This window comes from Myzus persicae, unplaced genomic scaffold (assembly GCF_001856785.1).
Source record: "Myzus persicae strain clone G006 unplaced genomic scaffold, MPER_G0061.0, whole genome shotgun sequence".
NCBI lineage: Eukaryota > Metazoa > Arthropoda > Insecta > Hemiptera > Aphididae > Myzus > Myzus persicae.
Genome location: NW_019101002.1, coordinates 356,386 through 378,012, shown reverse-complemented (window position 1 = coordinate 378,012; position 21,627 = coordinate 356,386). Strand labels below are relative to the sequence as shown.

Here is a 21,627-nt window from a genome sequence, read left to right as displayed (position 1 = left end):
ATCTTTGGACTTAGGTAATGGATATCAATTAGAATTTGCATACTCATAAGTGTAAACAAAATTGCATTTAAATATATTTTTATAAAGATAATAATGGTGATACGGGACTATTTGGAAAAACTGTATAGCATGGCTAATGGGCCATGGCCATCTCTGACCCAACACCACCCTAAAATCCGCAAACCGCAACTGAATATTACATAGGGATAGAGTTAACTCTATGGAATACTCTGTAAACTGTTATTTTATTATGGTCACGATCACGATTATAGATAGTAATCTACATGGGCGGATAGGCCTACCGGGCAACCGGGCATTTCCCGGTGGGCCCCGCTTTGTATTTTGGGAATGGGGCCTTTTTTATGGTTAACGCAATGACACATTAATATTATATAATTACAAAAGAAATTTCAAATTTGAAATATTATATTATTTTATATTATAATCTTATATTTTTTAAGTTTTGAACTACAAATTATTAATTAACACTGTGGTTTTGTCAACATTTGAACTTTAAATGCTTATAAACAATAATCATTCCTATGTATCGTTAATATTTTAGATATAATAAAAACTTATATAGTATATACCTATTACATTTTTATCTTTTTAACCGAACAAATAATTTTTTATTGACATTTGTAGGAAAAAAACTCAAACTAATCAAATACAATTGAAGTGAAGACAGTTTAACCAAGGTTACCAAACAATTTTGACAAATTTTCTTTTTTTCCCCCAATTATTTTAAAAGTACTGGAGGATTTTTAATTTTGATCTACCAAAAGTACTTACTAGATCGAATTTGCTTTTGAAAATATATTCGAATAATAATTCAAATATTTGTCGTAAGGATTATTCGAATAACTTATTTGGAAAAACTAGGTATCGAATAATTATTCGTTAGTTTTTATTCGTTGCGGCCCATCACTAAATATATAAAATAGGTGCTTATTAATTATTATGATAATTATAATATAATCATGTATTCATGTAGAATATTAACTAAAAGAAACTATATTTTATAGGTATCTTAGTATAATTTTTACACTTAATAGCAATCAGCAGTATAAAATAAGTAGGGGTTGTCAAATAAATTTTCTAATATTTTTAAAACACAAATTGTGTTTTTTAATGTGTCTATTACATTTATAATTTTCAACATTATTGTTTTTAAAGTGTAAAAGCCTAACTTAAACACTAAACTTTTATAATTAGATGTACTTAATTGTCAATTGATAATAGAATATAGATGTTGTTATAATATATTTTATAGATTTTCTAGATGTTAATATTGCCATAACATACAAATCATACACGTTCAATGTTTTGTTTTGATATTGTAGGTAATATAATTCATCTAATACTGTACTTGCGAGCAACTTTTTTTTCATGTGGGGCCCCTTTTTAAAATTGCCTGGTAGGCCAAAAATGGCCTATCCGCCCATGGTAATCTATAATCGTGGTCCACGATAGATGCTTCTTTATAATATCGTGATATGGTTTTCAGTTCTTATCTACTAATACAATTATTTATTATCTATCATGCTACATTATCACAGATTTTACTATCAAAGAACAACAAATGTGACCAAATATAAACATGAAGTTTAATCTTATTTCTACTTTAGTTTATTCACTCTTATTGTTTTCATTGTTTAATTATTGAAATGCGTTTTAGTTAGTAATTAATGTACTGTTACCGATGTAAGCATTTCGCTGATGTCGGCCCATTCGCCAGATTCGATCGTCCACCGTCGGTCCAACACCAAACAGGTGCATCCGGTAGTTGGACTGAAAAGAGTATCATTCCACGAAGACGTTATTGAACCCAGTAATGGCAATCTCATTCAAATACGAATTGGGGAATGTGGTGAAAGAGGAGCACCTGAAGGACAAGAAGACCCTCAACCAATTGAAACATCGTCCAAAGGTTCTGTTTTAAAATCAAAAAAACTAAAGTTTCCTTCTCTTTACATGAATGGTTTAAACGTCGATCTCAAATCCCAACAAGTCGTTTTTAACCAAATAGAACTGGAAATGAAAGAAAAACAGTGGAGCCATGTTTGGAGTAAACATTTGGATATTGGATCCAACCAACTGATTAATATAATTAAAAGAGATTTACAATTAAAAACCAAAGAATCTATTTATAAAGTAAGTCCAAATAGTTTACTTCCATAAATTCAATTTAAATATTATTATTTTATTTCAGATTTATAGAATGCTAAGCACTGGCGGATCACCTTTATTTGTAGTTATTACAAATATTAGGTTTTGTGTCTTAACTAAAAATGTATATACCAAAAGGTTAGAAGTATTCTATAGTTCAAATTTTACAAGCCTAGACCTAATAGCCTTAGGCCCATGTGATCAAACTGCAGTCTTTGTTAGCGAAAAATCAAAGAAGTGTACTTTGATAACAGCAATAGATGTGCAATCAGCATTACAAATGATTGGCAGTCTTGAATATGCTTACAGACGAAGTGGACACTATGACCCAAATAATGCGTTTGTTGTCATAAATATTAACCATGATGATAAATTATATGAGGCTGTAAAATGTCAAATTTCTATACCTAAGGTAAACCTTTCTTCATAGTTAATTATTTCAACTCAATATGTAGGTATTAAGTTAATTTTTTTTCTAGGATGAAAAAATCAAATTTTATACATGGTTGTGGTACTATAAAGAAAGTGAATCTTCAAATAGTTTAAAATCTCATTTAGAAGAATTTTTAATGGTTAAAAAAGGATCTATATGGAAACCAAGATTTGTTCGTTTAAGGTATTATTATTACCTATACACTGTCATTAAATTTAAAACAAACTGAGAATCATATGTAAAACAATTAATATTTAAATATGAGTTACAATAACAAAAAATGATAAAAAATAACTTAAATTATGTTTTAGTGAAGATATTTTATACATATTTGAACATCCAGATCAAAAGTTACTGTGTGAATCGATACCTTTAAGATTTGGTCGTTGTAAAAAAGTCAAAAAAATTCGTTGTGATCGACCTCACTCTATTGAAATTCTTCTAATTAATTACCCAATCATTTTGGCACCTGCTGATTGTAGCCAAGAAGAAAAATGGTTTAATGCTCTAAGCTCTTCTTTGGCAGGTGTAAGTTATATTAATATTACGTCTAAATTACACAACATTCAATTTATAAATATTTAAAGTTAAAAATAAATACATAAACAATTTATTGATAAATAAATTGTATTCAAATGTTATCTTATAGCAAAACTATTTTATTGTTGATTAAATTTTCAGCACAAAAACTTAAATGTTGAATCCAAATTACCTGATGGGTACTGTTGTTTGTTGACCAATAGCCATATAGTTTTGTACAATTTTCCTCACACAATTACAGACAGTATGTTATTAGTCAATATGGATTCATTGAAATTATCGCCTTCTCCATCACACTATTATGTTGTAATTGTAAGTATAATAAGTATTTATATTTTCATTTAAAATTAAAATTTTTACAAGTTAAAATATTTATGATATATTTCATAAACAAGGAGTGGTCCTGTTACGATGCAACATTGGAGGAAAGCTGCAACGATTGGGTTGTGCATTTTTCTTGCAAATCAAGTTGCGATGAATTCATATCATGGTTGTGCACTTTAAGACCGGATTTAAATGCTTTGGAATTAGTTGAAAAAAAATCTATACAGCGACACCTTAAAAATAGTATAACTTTACAAAGCTCCCTAATTTAACTTATTTCACTATTTTTATGCTTGTTTTATTTATTTGTTACTAATTTCAAAATGTCACAATTCTCAAAACAAAAAAGGTTGTGCTTTCACATTTGTAGGATTTACTATTATTGGTTATATTAATTTTAACATTAACAGAGTAAAAAAAAAGGTGCTTATTTAAAGTTAAGTTTTTCTCGAGGTTTTTCTTAATTTAAGTGACTTATGATATTATGTATATTATACTAAAATTTTGTTTTTAAATGTTCAACTAATACAAGTAAATTACAGTGACGTACTTTGACCTACATTTTGGTAGAGGTCTTGTATCTAGGAATTGGTTGACCTTAACTGACTAAAAAAAAAATTCATAAAAAATTGGGTTGTTTGATGATAATCCCCCTTCCTCCACAAAGTACGCCACTTAAATTATAATGTAATATATTATACATATATATTGATAAAATGTATAATATTAATTTCTGTGATAGGATTCTTAAAAATTATCATTGTTGTTTTTTTTATTTATGCGATATGTAAGCTTTTTTATACTTGAATGTGACTGTTAAAAATGTAAGAAACAACCTAACTAGGATATTTTTAAACCACAAAATGATATGTTGTTTACAATTGCTTTATGTAGATGCATAAATATACTGTAATAATAATTGAGTTTTATAATACAAATCGTAACATATTTTTTTAAAGTATTATATCTGTTTGGGTTTCAAGATGTTAGGTCTTAGGTCAAATACAAACATAATTACATCCAAAACAATTAGTCGAAATCTCAATAAGTCCAATGTTGACAATGTTGTCCAAGTAACTTAAGTCTAATTTATTTTCTTTAAAGTGTATTTAGGTTCAGTTTATTTTTTAAATTCACTTTAGACAATACAAAAAATTTAAAAAAATCAGAGAGGTGTATCCTACCAATAAAAATTACACAAAAATCTAAACGAAGATGAGAAAATACAGAATAAGCTTAAAAATTCTAACATTTTATTGTATTTTATGTAGGTACATAATATGGGTGATCTTCAGTATTGTCAGTGTGTCACTACTCATAAAGCACATCTATTGTATAATTTTAATTTATCACACTGAATTAAGATCAATATATTACTCTTTTAAGAATGAGAAATAAATCCTAAAATATTTTTACTCCCTAACAAAATTACCCGCCTACCTGGCTTAAAAATTAAAATCGTTTGAGGCGATTGTCCCCCAAAAATATGTTTATGACGCGTCTGGTTATCTGGGCAAATCTAATACACATAATATAATATTACAGCATAATCATTACGAGGGCCAGGATTTGAATGCCCTAAATAATCTGAATAGTGCACATCAAAGTTTATTTAACTACAAACAATTTGTGAACTAGAATATGGCCAATTGCCGCGTACCATTACTCAGGCATCTGCGGTCACCCTGCAATTCAAATTGTCATACATGAATGGGTTGACTCCGATTCTCATACATGTATTACCAATTCCTTTCTAATTACCAATACGTGGTATATTGTATATGTCGTCTGGTGAATCATTTAATATTTTAAGATAAGATTTAAGATACTTACTCTATTAATTCCGCACCATTCATGTTCCGCACTTAATTATATCCACAGCAATTATGATAGTATAGTGATAGTGGTATATTGCATATTTGCATGGTCCGCTGGAGCGGGAACTAAACTTACAATTCGTCAGGAACACTGGAACAGTTAATGCTTGTTGTTGTATACTTGTATACCTATATTATTATTTATTACCCATGTATATTATATTGTGAGAAGTGAGGACGTTAGAACAAAAAAATGGAACCTACAAATAAAAACTGATTGTGGAATCGTTTCGGTGGTTAAAACAATCTTAATCGAAACACATTGTAGGTACATCGAACCGCTGCATGCTGAAACGAGTTTGTAAGTAAGTGTGGCCGTTTGGGACGCCTTTGGGTACGTTCAAGCGTACAACAGTCTGAGTGGCAGTTATTTTAGCTTATAATAATATAATACACTAGTTATTATGTCTATGACAGAAACTCACTAAATGTACAATGGCCACACGAGTGACTGGTAAATAACCGTATGCAACCACGTTAGGTACCTAAAATAGTAAAGGTTAGAACGCTCATAGACGTGATATACATAGACAAATATTTTTAAATTATTTTCATTTCTCAGATGGTACTAAGTGTAGATATCAGATCACCAAAAAATATTTTTAGTACATTTTAATCTTTTTACTATACATCATTACGGAGTTGTCAATAGTTGTTAGAGAATGTGTTGCTACTTAGACATGTGTAATAATATTATATATTTATAACAGAGGCGTTCTCAGGATTTTTTATTGGGGGGGGATATGAAAATTTATTTAACGGTGAGCCGTGGTAGCAAAGCCCCCACCCCTTTTTTGAATTAAAAAACAACATACATTAAATTATAACAATACTATATTTTTAATTAAAATATTAATTCTACAAAATTATATCCAGTTTTCTTGATTTTTGAGCCATCACATCAAGAACTTCTTTGGCATCAATTGGAATTTCTCTATGAACGGCCAACAATGTTAAGCCGTTAAGACGATTCTATGAATGAAATATAATTATATAAAATATGATATACGAAGTTATAATATTAATAAAAATATGTACTCCTTACTTCAGTCATTGAGTTTCTTAAATAGGTTTTTAGTCGTTTCATACATGAAAATGATCTCTCGGGAGTGGATGTAGATACTGGAATGGTACATAATATTTTTAATAATTTATAGATATTTGGAAAAATTGACTGTGTACATAAACGTAAAGCATCTATGGCTGCCTTAGGGTTTTTATTATTTGCTTTCAGTTTTACTTGCTTTTATTAATAATTATAATGGTATTATATCATTATAATGTTCAATATCAGATACCTTAAAAAAGTTATACCTACCTACCCGTTATTTAGCACTAAAAAAAAAAAAAAAAGGCCATGGGGGGGTTCTATCCCCCATATCCCCCCCCGTGAGAACGCCCATGATTTATAAATATATATATATCCAGGTATAGGTAAGCCCCAAACATAATAGATAATTTGTATGTAGGTACGTTAAACATCATGAATCATGATACATTTTTATTATTGGTAGGTACCTATACATATATATATTAAACAGCTAGATCTATTGTGAATGTTATAGTCTGTACTTTATAGTCACCATAAATGTTTAATATATATACGACATACGTGTTATATATAATAAAATATTATGTAGTTTAATCGTTTAATGTAACGAACAATGATATTCTCATTGACCGTATATAGGAGCGGACGTGCATTAAATCGGGACTTCTCTGCGATAATCATATTTTTGAAGACCATTTAAAAACAGAAAAGCGCACGTGACTAACCGTTTCCTACCTCTTAATCTATGTAGGTACCTATGTAAAATATTATAATATTGTATAGGTATTAGGTGGGGTATAGGTAAATTGACTCGATTCAATTTATACGGCCAACAGGTTTTTTTTCTTTTCATTTAGGATGCGCTATTAAATTGACTTCGTGCATATCATTTTATCCCGCTATTGTATAGGTAGTAGGTATGTATATATTATTTCTTCGTCATAATACGAAACGTTCCAGTGAAACTTGGAAAATGCGTAAACTCACTTTCACCGTAGTAAAACCTACCTGTATCAAAGTACGATATGTTTAGAGTGCCATTTCTCGTGTATATAATACTATAATCACTACGCACGGCGGGTCATCATGACCTATACGCGTACATCTTTATGTTTATTTTATACGTTGTTCGAAACGTTCTATTCGTTTGTGATTCAGAGTGAAACGAGAACAGGAAGAACTGCAAAAAACGTTGATATACGTATATCTATAAGCAATCTCACCGCAGTATTCTGACATATTTTGGCTTTAATTTTGAGCGCGTGCCAAGTTCAAAACTCCGCATTTCCAACTCAAATTTTAAGTTATCCGTTTGACGCTCTTCAGTGGCCTCTCCAAGTACCTATACCTAAGGCTTAATGGAAATATACAATAACGACGAATACGGAATGACACAAGAATTATTACGATTTACATTCAAATAAACATATGTTTTTTAGTATTTACTAGGTACTTTACTTATTCAGTGATTAGCACACAACTAATTACAATATTTGTAATCTAATCTTATAGGTAGGTACTTATAAATTTGAATGGACTTATCTGGGTCATTATAATTTATGCCCTACCGTCCACCCTGAATCATTAATATATATGATTCAGCTTCAGCACTCAGTTAAACTTTTTTTCAATACGAACGTACTTAGCCTTGTCCATCTACTTCCTCTTCCCAAAATTCAAAGGCCAAGCCTGGTCAAAAGAAGCAGATTTAAAAGTTAAAATTAGTTTAATATACAAAATAAGCCCTTCAGAACCACAAACTGCTAAAATATTTCAAAATTGGGGAGACTATAAGCCCTATGGTGGAGATCTATATTATAATCGTATTGATATTGCTAATGGTGTTCGAGTATCTTGCAACAAAATACAAACAAAGGTTAAAAATATCATATTTCATTTATTTAGAACTGTTACATACACAGAAATACAGAATATGCAATTACCTATACATGTACGACTAAAGATAATTACATATTATAAAAATTAAAACAATAATTATTATTTACCTATTATAGGTATACACACACATACCCTACGGATAATAATTTACGCTGTTTACGGTATACCATTGACATACTATAGGTAATACTCAATAGATTTTTTTTTATAAAATGGCGAATATTAAGTACAGGTGCCTGCTAATTTTATACTTTACATATTTTATACTATATTTAAGTATTAGGTTTATGTTTATACAAAAATTAAATAAATGTTAACCTACTTTTGGGCAAACATTCTCTAATATGTGTAGTATATAATATGTCGTGGGCATATAGTCAAATAAGGAGTTTTACTAAATGCATATTCAAAGAATTTAATTTTATATTTTTATCCTCCTACTATTTAGTTCAATGCCCAAACGTTTAACTAAATGCCCATTTCAAGTCGAGCAAATAATACAAATGAAATGTTTTTGTATTGTTTTAAAAATTAAACCGTATTTTCTTATTAATATGTAAACATTTAAGATAATATGTATATAGGAACCTATACAAAATATATTTGATATCGTGTTAATAAGTTATGTGTTATTTTTATATAGAATAACAATAAATAATTAGTAACAAAATATAGTTTAATTTTTAAAATAATACACAAACGTTTCATTTTTAATATTTGCCTGACTTGATACATAGGCATTTAATTAAATGACTATATCCGGAATAGTCATATTTTCACCTAGGTGAATAGTTAGGGATTTAGTAAAATACATGATTTTACTATATTCCGATGACATATTGACAAGAAAATTGCCGCTCGAAAAAGTTTTAAGAAAACGGATTTCCTCTATGCTTCATATCGGAAAAATATTGTTTTTTTCTACGAACGGTTATACCTATAAAGGTAATATCTGAAAACACTAACTCGATTTTGACAATATTGCGCGACGTTCGGCACTTTTCTCGCTAAACTTAAGACGCGGGGTACGTATTCCTTGCATGTTGACAAACAGTTTACTATATGAAATAATGTCATCAAGCACGTTCCTAACCTATATAATACTATAATCTTGAGGTGCATTCGGATCACAGAATATCTCACGAAGATGTCTTATGTATGAAGTCACCGCCGGGTAATATACGTCCATTTGGCATTCCTTATACTAGCGAATCTTCGTGAAACACTCTAGGTGCACCACTCTGGCACTTTATACCTGGCCATATATAATTGGTATTTGCAGTTATTAAACTATTGCCGAGTTGCATAAAAAAAAAAAAAATTCATCACCAAAACGAACCAATCGTGGGCAACTACATCGTGTTTGAGGGACCATATGATACGTATATCATAGCTGACTAGGTATTGATTCATTAAATGTTAAATGATTTTTTTTACACAACTCGGCACATGTGCAGTGTGCACTTACATATTATATGTATAGTATATATGACACCGGGGTTGCCTCTGCAGGGCTTTGATTCGACCGTACGAATAAAATGCGAATAAATAAATTAATAAATTAAATAGACTAGATAGTCGATATTTACACAATAGAATAAATTATTAAAAGGCGCTTGAAAAAATAAAGAATAAATAAATAATAATGTTTTTAAATTAACGGCGGTGGTGGAGTCGGTCGTTGCCGCAACAAAGCAGCGATGGGTTGTGTATCCGGCGTCTTGCGGCGGCGACGTTTTATGCTCGTATGCGTCCTTCTCGACGACGCGCGTTGCTCGCTCTTTCTGGCGTGATGACTTTGGACACCGTCATCGTCGTTGTGGTCGTGGTGTGGATGATCGCTGTCTTCTTGGCGAAGACTATGATGATGTTGGTTTTGGTGGTCGTGATGATAACCGTGGTTGACGTACTTGACCTTGGGCCGCGGACCGAACACCATGTTCCGGACGGTCATGAAAATGGCCGCGTTCAGGGCCATGTTGTTGATCATCAGCGCCGACATGACCATCATCTTGAGGTTGGCGAGAACGATCGGCGCGAAGCCCAGTGCGATCAGCTGCGGTATCAGCATGTACGGGTTCAACATCATCTTCTTGAAGTGTCCACGACCTTCAGCCGGCCCGGTGGCCTCGGTCGTCTGCAGCGAGGACGCGTCAGGTCCGGCTGAATCGGACTCGGCGGCGGCGACGGCCAGTACGAGCGCGAACCCAAGAACCGACGCTAGCGAACCCCCAACCGATCGTGGAGCGTTCATCGTACGCGTGGCGGCTGCTAAGAAGACACTGACCATCGGCGGCAGTGACGATAGTGGCGTCGTCGACGGCGTCCGCGACCGTGATACTATAATAATAGCTCGTCGATCCGTCCGGACGCCGCGAGCGGTAGCCGGTTTTCGCGATCACCAGTTACCGGGTTGTAGAGAGGAGGCGCGATGCATTCCACGCGCAGGACCCGTCGCCGATTGACCCACAAAACCGTTGACCGGCTTATACCATCGCCGCCGTCGTCGTCACAATAACGAGGGCACACCGCAACATATGATGACGACGAGCGTATATGATTATAATATAATATTATTTTCGACAAGTGTTCTCGGCTAGACCGGTTTTTTCTAAAAAAAATGTTTTCGACCGTACGACGCTGTTTCTTCGGAAACGCGCGAAAGTCTCGTCGCCTATAGTACCTACCTATACTAAATATAATTAAATACAATAATTTTACATCTACCTATGTGAAATTTTTTTCAGATTACTAATTCTTACTACCGTGGTATAGAAGTCCAGAAATATTAAAAAAGCATTTGGTCCTCGTGGACAACTTTAATAAGCTTAAAAAACAATCCACTAAGTACCTAATAACACTTAGCTTATTAAAATAATTGAATTTTAACAGCTTCAATAAATTATTCTAATTGATATATTCTACTTTTAACCATAGCAAATACACAACTTCCTTTTTTTTTACCAAGTATATAAACCACTTAAGCGTTTGTTATACCCATATTGGAGATGAGATAAAACTTCATTATTTCGAGTGAGGAAAAGATCTCATTACATGCAGTATCAATATTTTCAAAATCTTATCGTTCTTACTATTGGCAGTAAGCACACGGGGGTTTCATCGATTACGCCAGATATTTTTTATATAAGAGAAAAAACTAAAAAGGTACTTGTAGTTTGCTACCTGCCGCTACTTCGTTAGTGAGTATGCTTCATCTAGTTCATCTTATCGGTAAATTGTTATTTGTAGTATACTAATATGACATACCTATTGACACCCCTGTAATATTCTTAAAAATGTTATATTTTTATTTCATTTTATTATGGGAAAGTTATGACCTGTGACTTGAGTCATTACGATTTACGATAAAAACCTAACGGTCTACAATACTATAATACCAATTATTATGATAACTGGTAAATATCCAAGACAACAATAATTTACTTTTTTGGGATGACGTAAGAGCAACATGACGTATAACAATAGTTATATAACATTTTTAAATACTTAACAATGCTATGATAATCAGCAAAACATTTATAAGAAAGTTTTAGTTTAACACATTCATTTAATTAGTTATTTGGTAAAATACACCGTTTCTGCACGTATAGATAAGTACACGTGTACAGTTTTTTGGTATAGGTACTAGGTAGGGTATTATTACACGGTTATCGTAAATATGTTGAAATTGATCCTTCACAATTTTGCCAATTTTAAGTTTTATAAGTTTAGATAATAATAACTCTATGTTGATATAGGTAGGTATAGATATCTACTGTTTGTCATACCAAGTATATTTATAAATGCTGACCATAGTCGAATCATGATTTATTGAAAGATTATGAAACTACAAAAATTAATCGTTTACACTACATCAGTTTGGCATCGTCGTTTATAGAGTAGTTTAAAAACTGATTATTCAATATTTTGAACAATATTATTAAAAATAATATAATAAATAAATATTATTTATATTTTATGATATTATTTCGATTATTGTATAATTTATAGATGATCGGTATCTGCAGATATATTATTTTGCAGATATACAATTAAGATTGGTAAAATATCGTTCACTCGTCAATCCTCACTTGTAATTCATTACTGCAATTTATTAGTTGCCATAGTAACTATATATTCACTGAAATAAAAAGGCGAATAACCGATTATGTTAAAAATAAAGAGTCATCGATTTTTTTATAGTTTATCCTAGCATTTATTGATAAACATTATTAAACTGACGATAAAATCAAAAATTACCTTTCAGGTATAATAACAGACAAATAATAAAACATTCAATTGGAAGATATGCAAACTTGCTTTGCCCATCATGATCTAAATAAACAAAATTAATCACAAGTAATCGTATATTTTCCGCTGATTGAACATTATTTGGAGTAGCAAATTGTTAAAAATTATTGTTATACCTATAGTAATTTATTAATTATTTTGTTGAGGTTCAAATTTCCATTGTGAAGAACTGAACTGTATGAATACTAAATACTTACATTAAACAGATAATTTTAATTAACAACTATTAATTAACTACATTGTATTAATAATGATTCATTTTATCTGTAAAATTTCCTTTGGGTTTCAAATTGAATAATTTCATTAGTGTTAATATATAGTATGTTAATTAATTTGAAAGTCAGTAGCTCTATATCAAAATATAATACAGATATTGTAATGCATATTTGTCTATTTGTTTTAGGTAATATATGATTAATAAGTAATAACCTTAATAAGTATTAATCTTCCTTAGACTATGGTTTAAAAAAATAATTTCAAGATATTTCAAAAATACAGCATAATATTGTAGAATTGTATGGTTTTCACAATTTGAAGACTAATGCTTATCTAATAGCTAATAACGAACACAATACTCGTTGAAATTGTATGTGATATATTTTATTCGTTTTTATACGTACAATATGTATCCACCATGAACTGTTAGTGGTTTATTATATAGATCGTAATTAAGCGCTGGTGGATTAAAGTGAAGGTCGATTGGTTAGGTGAAGTTGATTGGTAATGCGAGAAATCAGATCATTTTTAAATGGACTATGGCCACGCGTAGTCATGAGGATCTGGTCATCTGGTATAGATAAATACAGCCTAATATAAAGATTGTAACACACCTATATGCCTATCAACCGGTATATTCGTGCCCTAAAAACCAATCATAAAGCTATTATAAGATTCACTATACAATGACCTAATCCATAGAACACAAGATACTTATTATATGTATATAAATCTCAATTCTTACATTATAAATATGGCTAGAGATATCGCCATATACTTATATAGGTATTTTCTCCAGCATCCAAGTACAGTTTTGTTTATATGGTATTAACTTATTAGTAATTAGATAGTAATTAGTAATAACTAATTTATACTAGTTTTATTTTATTCTGTAACGAAAGGTGTCATGCTTATTTTATTGTGTAAAGAAAATGTCTAAATAATATGGAACAATAAAAAAAACCATTAATTTGTACTATGAGAATTAGGATTAAAATAATGCCGTAATTCTAGGTGAAATTGCATAGTAAAATTTAATAGACACCAACATCACATTAGCATGAATGACATTTATGTAAATATTAAAATATACTTATTATTTTATCTTATTTAAAGTTAAATTAAGTAGAAAATTCCATAGTACATATTGTTGTTTCAAACAGTCGATTTTATTAAAATTAAAAATTACATACCACATATAGTATTTAGGTACCTACTTATATTGGAAATATTAATTTTTTTAAATCTATTTGTATTATATATTTTTGCATATTTTGAAAAAAAATGTGATGAATACTGAATAGTGATTACAAATATTGAATAGGCACCTATAAAGTATAATTTTCTATGGTTGTATTTTCTTTATTTAAATATTTTTGTTCTTAACTACCCACTGGAATTGTTTAATATAATGACTATTAAGTATACACACCACACACATACTTATCTATTTTAATAGTTTATTTATTTCCTGTCTCTAATGATAATGCATGTTAATAATTAATTAGATAGTTTTTCTAACGTATTTTTACATTCTAATTTGTGTGAATATAGATGATGAACATGTGTTATATGTATGTAATTGTTAAACTGCAGCGCTGTTACTTGTCGAGTAATAGTTGTAATATGAAAGTTAAAAAAAATATAGATCATAGATATATATATTCAATATTGTATTAATTTTGGACCCTATATGAACATATTCAGTGGGACCCATTATCTGCTTGAAGAATAAATAAAAAAAAAAAAATAAATATGGTCTTAGTGAGTAATTCCAGCTATCAATGTTTAAAAAAACTATATTTTACTGTTTTTATCGTGACATTAACATAATATCTACCTACATTGTTAACAAAGTACACAAATTCACATGACATGGTTTTCAAGGAAAATTATAATAGGTACCTACTTTTTTAATATTGGCGTACATTTATAGAATAAATAAATATTGATAACACTTACAATCTACTTCTGATCTAATACTATAAACAAATGTTCAAAGAAAAATAGACAAAAAATACTGAAAATTAAGAGCAGGGGAGCTAGTAGGACCCTTGTGCGGAGTTTTCAGCCCGAGATACCTGTTATTGGTCTTATCAAGTTCAGTGATCGGAAACAATCAGACTGTATCATTAGTTAGGGTAGTTAGTAAGGGCTATGGATGTAGCACATTCGGGTGTGGCATCCTCTTACTCTGTCTTTATGATTATGATGTGACCATTGCATCGGCAGCTATGTGGCTAGATATGTGACAAGTTCATCTCTATTATAGGGGTTTTCTTATGATTTTTCTCCTTTTTATATATTACTATACTTTTTTTATTTAAGAACGATTACAAAAAATAAATTCAGAAAATAATTTAAGATATTTAATAACTTATAATTTTAAATAAATACATTTATAGGTATAGAGAATTTAAATATTTTGAATTAAAAATTATCTCTTTGTATAGCCTTATCATTAAAAATTACTAAAACAATCGAAATGGTATTGTTATTACTTGTATTAAAAAGTGTCTAATAAATTTCGATAAAAACCTGTAAAATATAAAGAGAATCTATGGAGACAAATTGCACAGTGTACATATTTCATCTCGCAAATGGGCAATGGCGCCACTAAAATAGAGACTATAATAGCTGATCGTCGAAGTTAATATTTACATGCCATTACGGAACCGTGCCATCACGGGAAGTACGGCTGATCGCTTTTATGTATAAGTATCTACTTTATTATTAACACAAATAAACAGTACCTATAAATTATAATCTATATATAAATTATGCAATGTGTAACAATATCGTTTATGAACTTGCCACTAGGTACCAGGTATGTATTAACGAATCTTAAAGAATTATACATTTATACTTACACACACATATTAACAGGATGAAACCACAATATAATTAATTATATTAGATATTTTTCTGGTATAGAAATAGGTACTATATATATAGCTGGCCCTTGGCAGTGTATTCCGTTTAAAATATTGTATAATATTGAATGCATGATTTATGTTATTTGTAGGTATCTAACTCAGTTTTTTATTTACATTTCGTCGTCTGCAAAATGTAAATTCACCAACAATAAACATTAATTCCAAACTTAAATTTTGTTATTTCTGTTTGTTTCTAATTTACATTAGAATCACATTTTTGTTTATGTATTTAGTAATATAATTGGTACGTGCGTACATTTTTATCGAACAAAAATGTCAATAGTGAAAGTAGGTGCATTCTTAAAGCAATTATTTCATTCATAAATACAAGAATATTTTAGCTACAGTGTTTTAAATAAACATTTTTAATCGACATATGTTATATTGTTTCAGTAAGTTTTAACCATCATATTATAAATAAAAATGTTGAGTAAATATAAATCTCTGAAAGTACCTATTACTCTATATATGAGAAAAAACCTAGGTAAGCAAATCTTATATGCGTAATTATTATGGGATTATAATATTTGTAGTACATTTTGAACAGATGCTAATTTTTTATGATCGAGCTGATGAAAATTTAAATTTTTCATCCATTATTGGCATGATGGTTTACAATACAAAGCCAGTACATTATTTTTAAAATTCCTTGGTACTTTAGTTACAACTTGAGTCTAGGGTATAGGAATACTACAAATCTATAAAAAAAAACTGTTATTACTGTACTTGAAAAACTGAACAGTGGGTATTTTTATAATATATTCTTCATACATATTTAAAATACGTAAAATAATAATATGTATTTAAATATTTCATACAATCTAGCATTCAGTCAATAATTTTGTTTCATATGCAGTTGGTAATCCTTTAATTTAAATTTAAAGGTCATTAACGATTAGCCCTATGTTTTAATAACACGGTGATTATATAGTTTTATATACACGTACGACGTACCTACTTACAATTATATAGGTACAGCTATTTTATTTACATTATATCTATTATTTTAGTGTTGATATGAACAATATTAGGTAGGTAGGTACCTATATTATAATTAATATAATAGATTTAATAATTATATTTTTAAATGCTGACATTTGATTTTTTTTTTTCATTGTTACTGATTACATTTTTAATGCTGATGGTGTATTTATAAGTTGCTTGAAGATGAAATATTCTCTACTGCTGTAAATATGTACAGTAATAATAAGAAATAACTTCCTGTAATAATTTCAGCATACTTACTCAGTAATGCGGTCGTACCCCAACCAAAAATTAAAAAATTGAGATTTTTCCAAAACGAATTCTCAAAAATATCACTCAAAGCCTAAGAAATAAGGGTTATTTATAGTTCATTGAAATTTACAATTGTAGAATGGCATAGGATTACCCTATCTATTAATATGGATAATTAGCGAACACAAAACTTCCGACCAAAAGAGCTCTTCGTTATAAAATCGACCAAAAAACATCTAAGCCAAGCCTATCCAGTTACCATAATATGTTGGTACATCAACTATTTCATATTATTAAGTTACTCTCAACTAAACACATTGTTTGACGGAAGTACAAAACTAAATAAATCATTATGTCAATTGAAAATTATCGACCAAAAAACCGGCACGGAGGGAGCGCTTACGAGGTGAGGTGAGTGCGTGTGACGAGTGGGTCGACTGGTGACTATACACTCTTTTGTAGTTATGCTCTCGTTACATCGAGCCGTCTCGACAACAGTGTAGAGGTACCTATCTATAAGATATTAGATAAGATTTAACCCATTTAAGAGCACTGAATGAGCGTTCCGCTGTTCGGCTAATGGAGGTCAACTCAATACCATACGTAATGCAATATCAATGTATATAGATAAGCATCAGACAAATTATATGGTCTTCCTTGATATTACACAAATCTAGCACCGATTTTGAAGATATATTTTCTGAAAATCCTTCAAATAACCACGGAAATAAATTCATAAATGATACATTGGTAGGTACCTATACAGATCCATAACATATATGGTTTTCGCAACTCTCCTTTTTGAGTCCCGGCCCCTTGGTTAGCTATAGAAATGTACTAAAATTGTTTTATCGGTTTATCATTATTCACCACACACATCCATACGTTATAATTTTTCATAATTTCATAAAATATGTGATAAAATAACAACTATTGTTGACACAAATCGCCCGCTAAATTGTCTGCCCTCGAAAAAAAAAATGTTTGGAAAAATGACCAGGACAGTTTCCCGCTCCACTTACCCCTCCAAAATACGCCTCAGATTTTATACCGCATTACATAAGTGAATATTTTTACAATACTCAACAACCTATTTTAGTATAATTTTATCTTGTTTTCGATTGTAAATCCTTTTCTGTTCAGTTTGAACAGAAAAATATACTTGCATATTTTATAGGTAAAATGTTTGATACTAAACATCACAATAAGTAAAATAATAATACCAAAGATTAAAATCGTTTCATGCCTATCACCTATATATCATGTTCCTATGCAGTATAAATCAGGTAAAAATTGGTACATCTATTTGCAGCGACCACTTGCGATTTATTCATCAAACTGTGAATCATTGTGGAAGTTGGTCAAGATCAAATACAACATAAAAGTTAATGGGGCGCCTTTCCACTATATTAGACCGCCAACTCCAAGAAGAATGGTGGCGATCATATGCCACCAAATACAAACTCAATTATTTGATGATTTTTATCATATTTTAAAAAAACCTGCACTTTTGCGGTATCAACGTAACCTGCAAAATTTAGTCAATACATTACTATTTTAAGTATCATACATAATAATGTATAGTTGGTAGATCACATTTTCCGATAGATTACACTTTAGCTAGACTACAAATTTGTCTGTAAATCACGTCTCGGACCGGTCTCTTTATCGACTAAATAGTAAAATCTTAAGAATATTATGACCTATTTAAAAAAAAACTTGATCTTGATTCTTCACAATAAATTTTGTAGCCAGTATAAATTTGAAAAAGACAAATTCAAAACGTTTGTTTTTTTAAAATCAGCGGTAATTATTAATATGTATCTACATTCTATCCATTTCTACAGGTAATACATTATTATTTATGAGGTAAATTATTGTTGTAGATATTTTAATTATTTTCAACTGCAATGATTATTATGAGATATTCTATTTTAATATAGGTTTATGTTACTTTTGCAATGGGAAAACAGTTCCTAAGGCGTCATTGGTGTAAAAAATGTATATATTACTTTAAAGCAGTGTTTCTTAACCTGCGTTCCGCGGATCTCACTTATGGGTTCCGCGAAAGCACTTTATCAACATAATATATTATTATTCATTTATACTTTTTTAAAAATAATTTTCATAAGAGTTCCGCATAAAAACAATATATTTGTTTGGTTTGGTTTCCGTGATATCAAAAAGGTTAAGAAAAACTGCTTTAATGGAAGAAAAACATTGGCCGGGAAATATCGTCAATGTCCAAAAAACCTTTTTGTGATAGAATTTTAGTCAAAGACGTACATTTCCACTATTCTTAAGGTTGGTGATCTGCGAAGCTGATAAAAACATTGTTAATTCATGCTGGTGAATTTTCAATTGAAAACTAGTAAAAACTAGTGGTGCTGGGCTCCCTATTTTTCAGTTGGATTTATGATCATGGAAAACACAATTATCAACGACTTCAGCTTCCTCCCACATTGCTTCTCAATAGTCATATAAGTACACAAGTACAGTCGTACTGAGTATCCATTAAACGTATTGACTATAGAGTTATTTTCTCAGGTACTAATAAAAAAATGTTAATTTTAATTTTCGTATTTGACAAGAACCATAATACCCACCTCTGAAAGTAAATCTTACAATTCCCCCACGCCTAATTTTATGTGTAAGGAGTATCAATGTTTGATTCTTAAATATAGTTGAACATAGGGCGTTGGATCTATTTAACATCTATAACCAATTCAACTACGACGTCGACTATAAAGCATATAAATATTAAAATATATATCCACTTTATTACATACTTGTACTCAGTGTTCTACACTTTGACGAAATTTTACTTATTTAAAATGTTGGGATACTTTATAGAGTTCAACATATTATTCTCTTGTCCTTTGAGAATCTTGCCACTTTATAAGCGCCCTGTATGTTATAACATAATAATATATGTTCTGTATTCAATAACATTATATTTGTTCCTTATATTTTAGTTCTACATTATCCATTTACTTTCTTGAAAAAATAATATAGTAGCTTATCTTTAACTAAATGATTCATAGTGTATAATAATTATATATATTGTATAGTAAGTTTATATATGTAGCTTAATTTATTGACCTTCAACCGGATTCTTTACTCAATCACTTGTTAAAAATTAATAGTTTTATAGCAGAATTAAGTATTGTAATCAAATTAATAATGAACGGCATAATTATTTAAACTCATTACCTACGTATAGAGAAGAATAAAATAAATTTAAAGTCTGGTTATACAGCTAAAAATGAACGTCGGTTAATTCAAAATTAATAGACTCAAAAAATGCTGGACAATAAAACTCGTATACTTGTATCAATAGATTCCTTGAGACTTGGAGAGTGCTTATAACTTATTTTGTAAATCCCTATAAGTAACTATGAATTTTTTTTCAACTTATGAAAAATGAAATTTTTTTTTGCATATTAAAATGCGGTTACATATTATATAACTATTATAATTAATAGAAATATGTCTCATATATTTTTAGATTTTGAGCGTAGCAATGAATGTATTGTAAGTATTTACATTGATGTGTATTTTTTTCTTTTATCAACATTTGGGATACGTAATTACAATGCTCTGATGTTCGACATCAGCATCTGTTGATAAAAATGTGAATTTAGATGGTTCATTCAAGAAGTCAAAATTGAGAATTCACAGTTGTCTAAAAACATCGGAAAAACACAAAAAAAAAATGAAGAAAAATGGCAATTTTTAGGCAAATTTAAATTTTGATAGGTTAGGTTAGGTTAACTCAACCTACCTATTTTTAAATATTTTTGCAATATTCATATAGCGATGCAAGAATTTCTAAATATTTTTTTTATTTATTGTAAATTAAAATATTTCAGCACACTGAGTGCTATAACAAGACGTGTATACAATTTTCATAGTGGTAATATTAGTTTTTATAACTAAGTAATATAAATAATATTTTGATGATTAACCTAATTTTTTTTTAAATTTTTGTCGATAAAAACTTTTTCTCTATGTTAATAAAGAGTTTAAAAAATGTAATTCAAGGTTCCTTATAAACTGCCAGCATTTCAAAAATACTAAAAATGTATGAACACAATTTTCTTTTATATGCATTTAAAGTTCAAATTTTGAAAAAAATCATTAAAATTTCAAAAATGTACAAATTGTTTTTTAGTTAGAAATTCATAAATGCTTTTCTTTTTAAACCTAACATTCGAAATTTGTATAGAAGATTCACCATACGCTTTTCTACCTCTAACAAAAAAAGAGTTTACCGAAAAGTTTCGCTATATTTATATCGTCGAAGTATTTTCAATTATTATCATTATTTTTTATAATTATTAAATTTGTATATTTATACAAGTATTCTAGGATGGTCGGTTTGATTATCAATAATAATTGTCTTTAAAACTACACAACGTGGCTCTTAACTCATAAGTGTCTTGTATATAAATATATAATTATAACTTAAGATAGGATTTGTTTCATTGTTTGTTGTTTTTTTTTCTAAATTACTGTGATGTCATAAATAGCCCTTCTTCATTATCACTTCGAGGTCCCCGTGCAGGCTGTCGTCATTCACCCCTCATATAATCAATTAATACGATCTATACACATTCGAAGGCACTTTAAACG

General features: G+C 29.7%; 2 protein-coding genes across 2 annotated transcripts; one reads left to right on the top strand and one right to left on the bottom strand.

Annotated features, from left to right (window-relative positions):
* Window positions 1-1,559: 1,559 nt before the first annotated feature.
* Window positions 1,560-4,404, top strand: LOC111027230. The gene is made up of 6 exons (XM_022305509.1): window positions 1,560-2,154; window positions 2,213-2,581; window positions 2,649-2,785; window positions 2,914-3,130; window positions 3,284-3,454; window positions 3,538-4,404. Exons 1-6 carry the CDS (start codon window positions 1,720-1,722, stop codon window positions 3,736-3,738), a joined length of 1,530 nt encoding a protein of 509 aa, XP_022161201.1. The 5' UTR covers window positions 1,560-1,719; the 3' UTR covers window positions 3,739-4,404.
* A 4,783-nt stretch (window positions 4,405-9,187) lies between these two features.
* Window positions 9,188-10,631, bottom strand: LOC111027233. Its single transcript, XM_022305512.1, has one exon. It carries the CDS (start codon window positions 10,581-10,583, stop codon window positions 9,945-9,947), a length of 639 nt encoding a protein of 212 aa, XP_022161204.1. The 5' UTR covers window positions 10,584-10,631; the 3' UTR covers window positions 9,188-9,944.
* Between the last annotated feature and the right edge of the window lie 10,996 nt (window positions 10,632-21,627).

Bases quoted from the DNA above. Each gene is read 5' to 3' on its own strand.
- LOC111027230 (XM_022305509.1), top strand. From the start codon at position 1,720: ATGTCGGCCCATTCGCCAGATTCGATCGTCCACCGTCGGTCCAACACC. The intron at 2,582-2,648 runs GTAAACCTTTCT...TTTTTTTTCTAG, and splicing joins GTCAAATTTCTATACCTAAG to GATGAAAAAATCAAATTTTA. The intron at 2,786-2,913 runs GTATTATTATTA...ATTATGTTTTAG, and splicing joins CCAAGATTTGTTCGTTTAAG to TGAAGATATTTTATACATAT.
- LOC111027233 (XM_022305512.1), bottom strand. From the start codon at position 10,583: ATGGTCAGTGTCTTCTTAGCAGCCGCCACGCGTACGATGAACGCTCCA.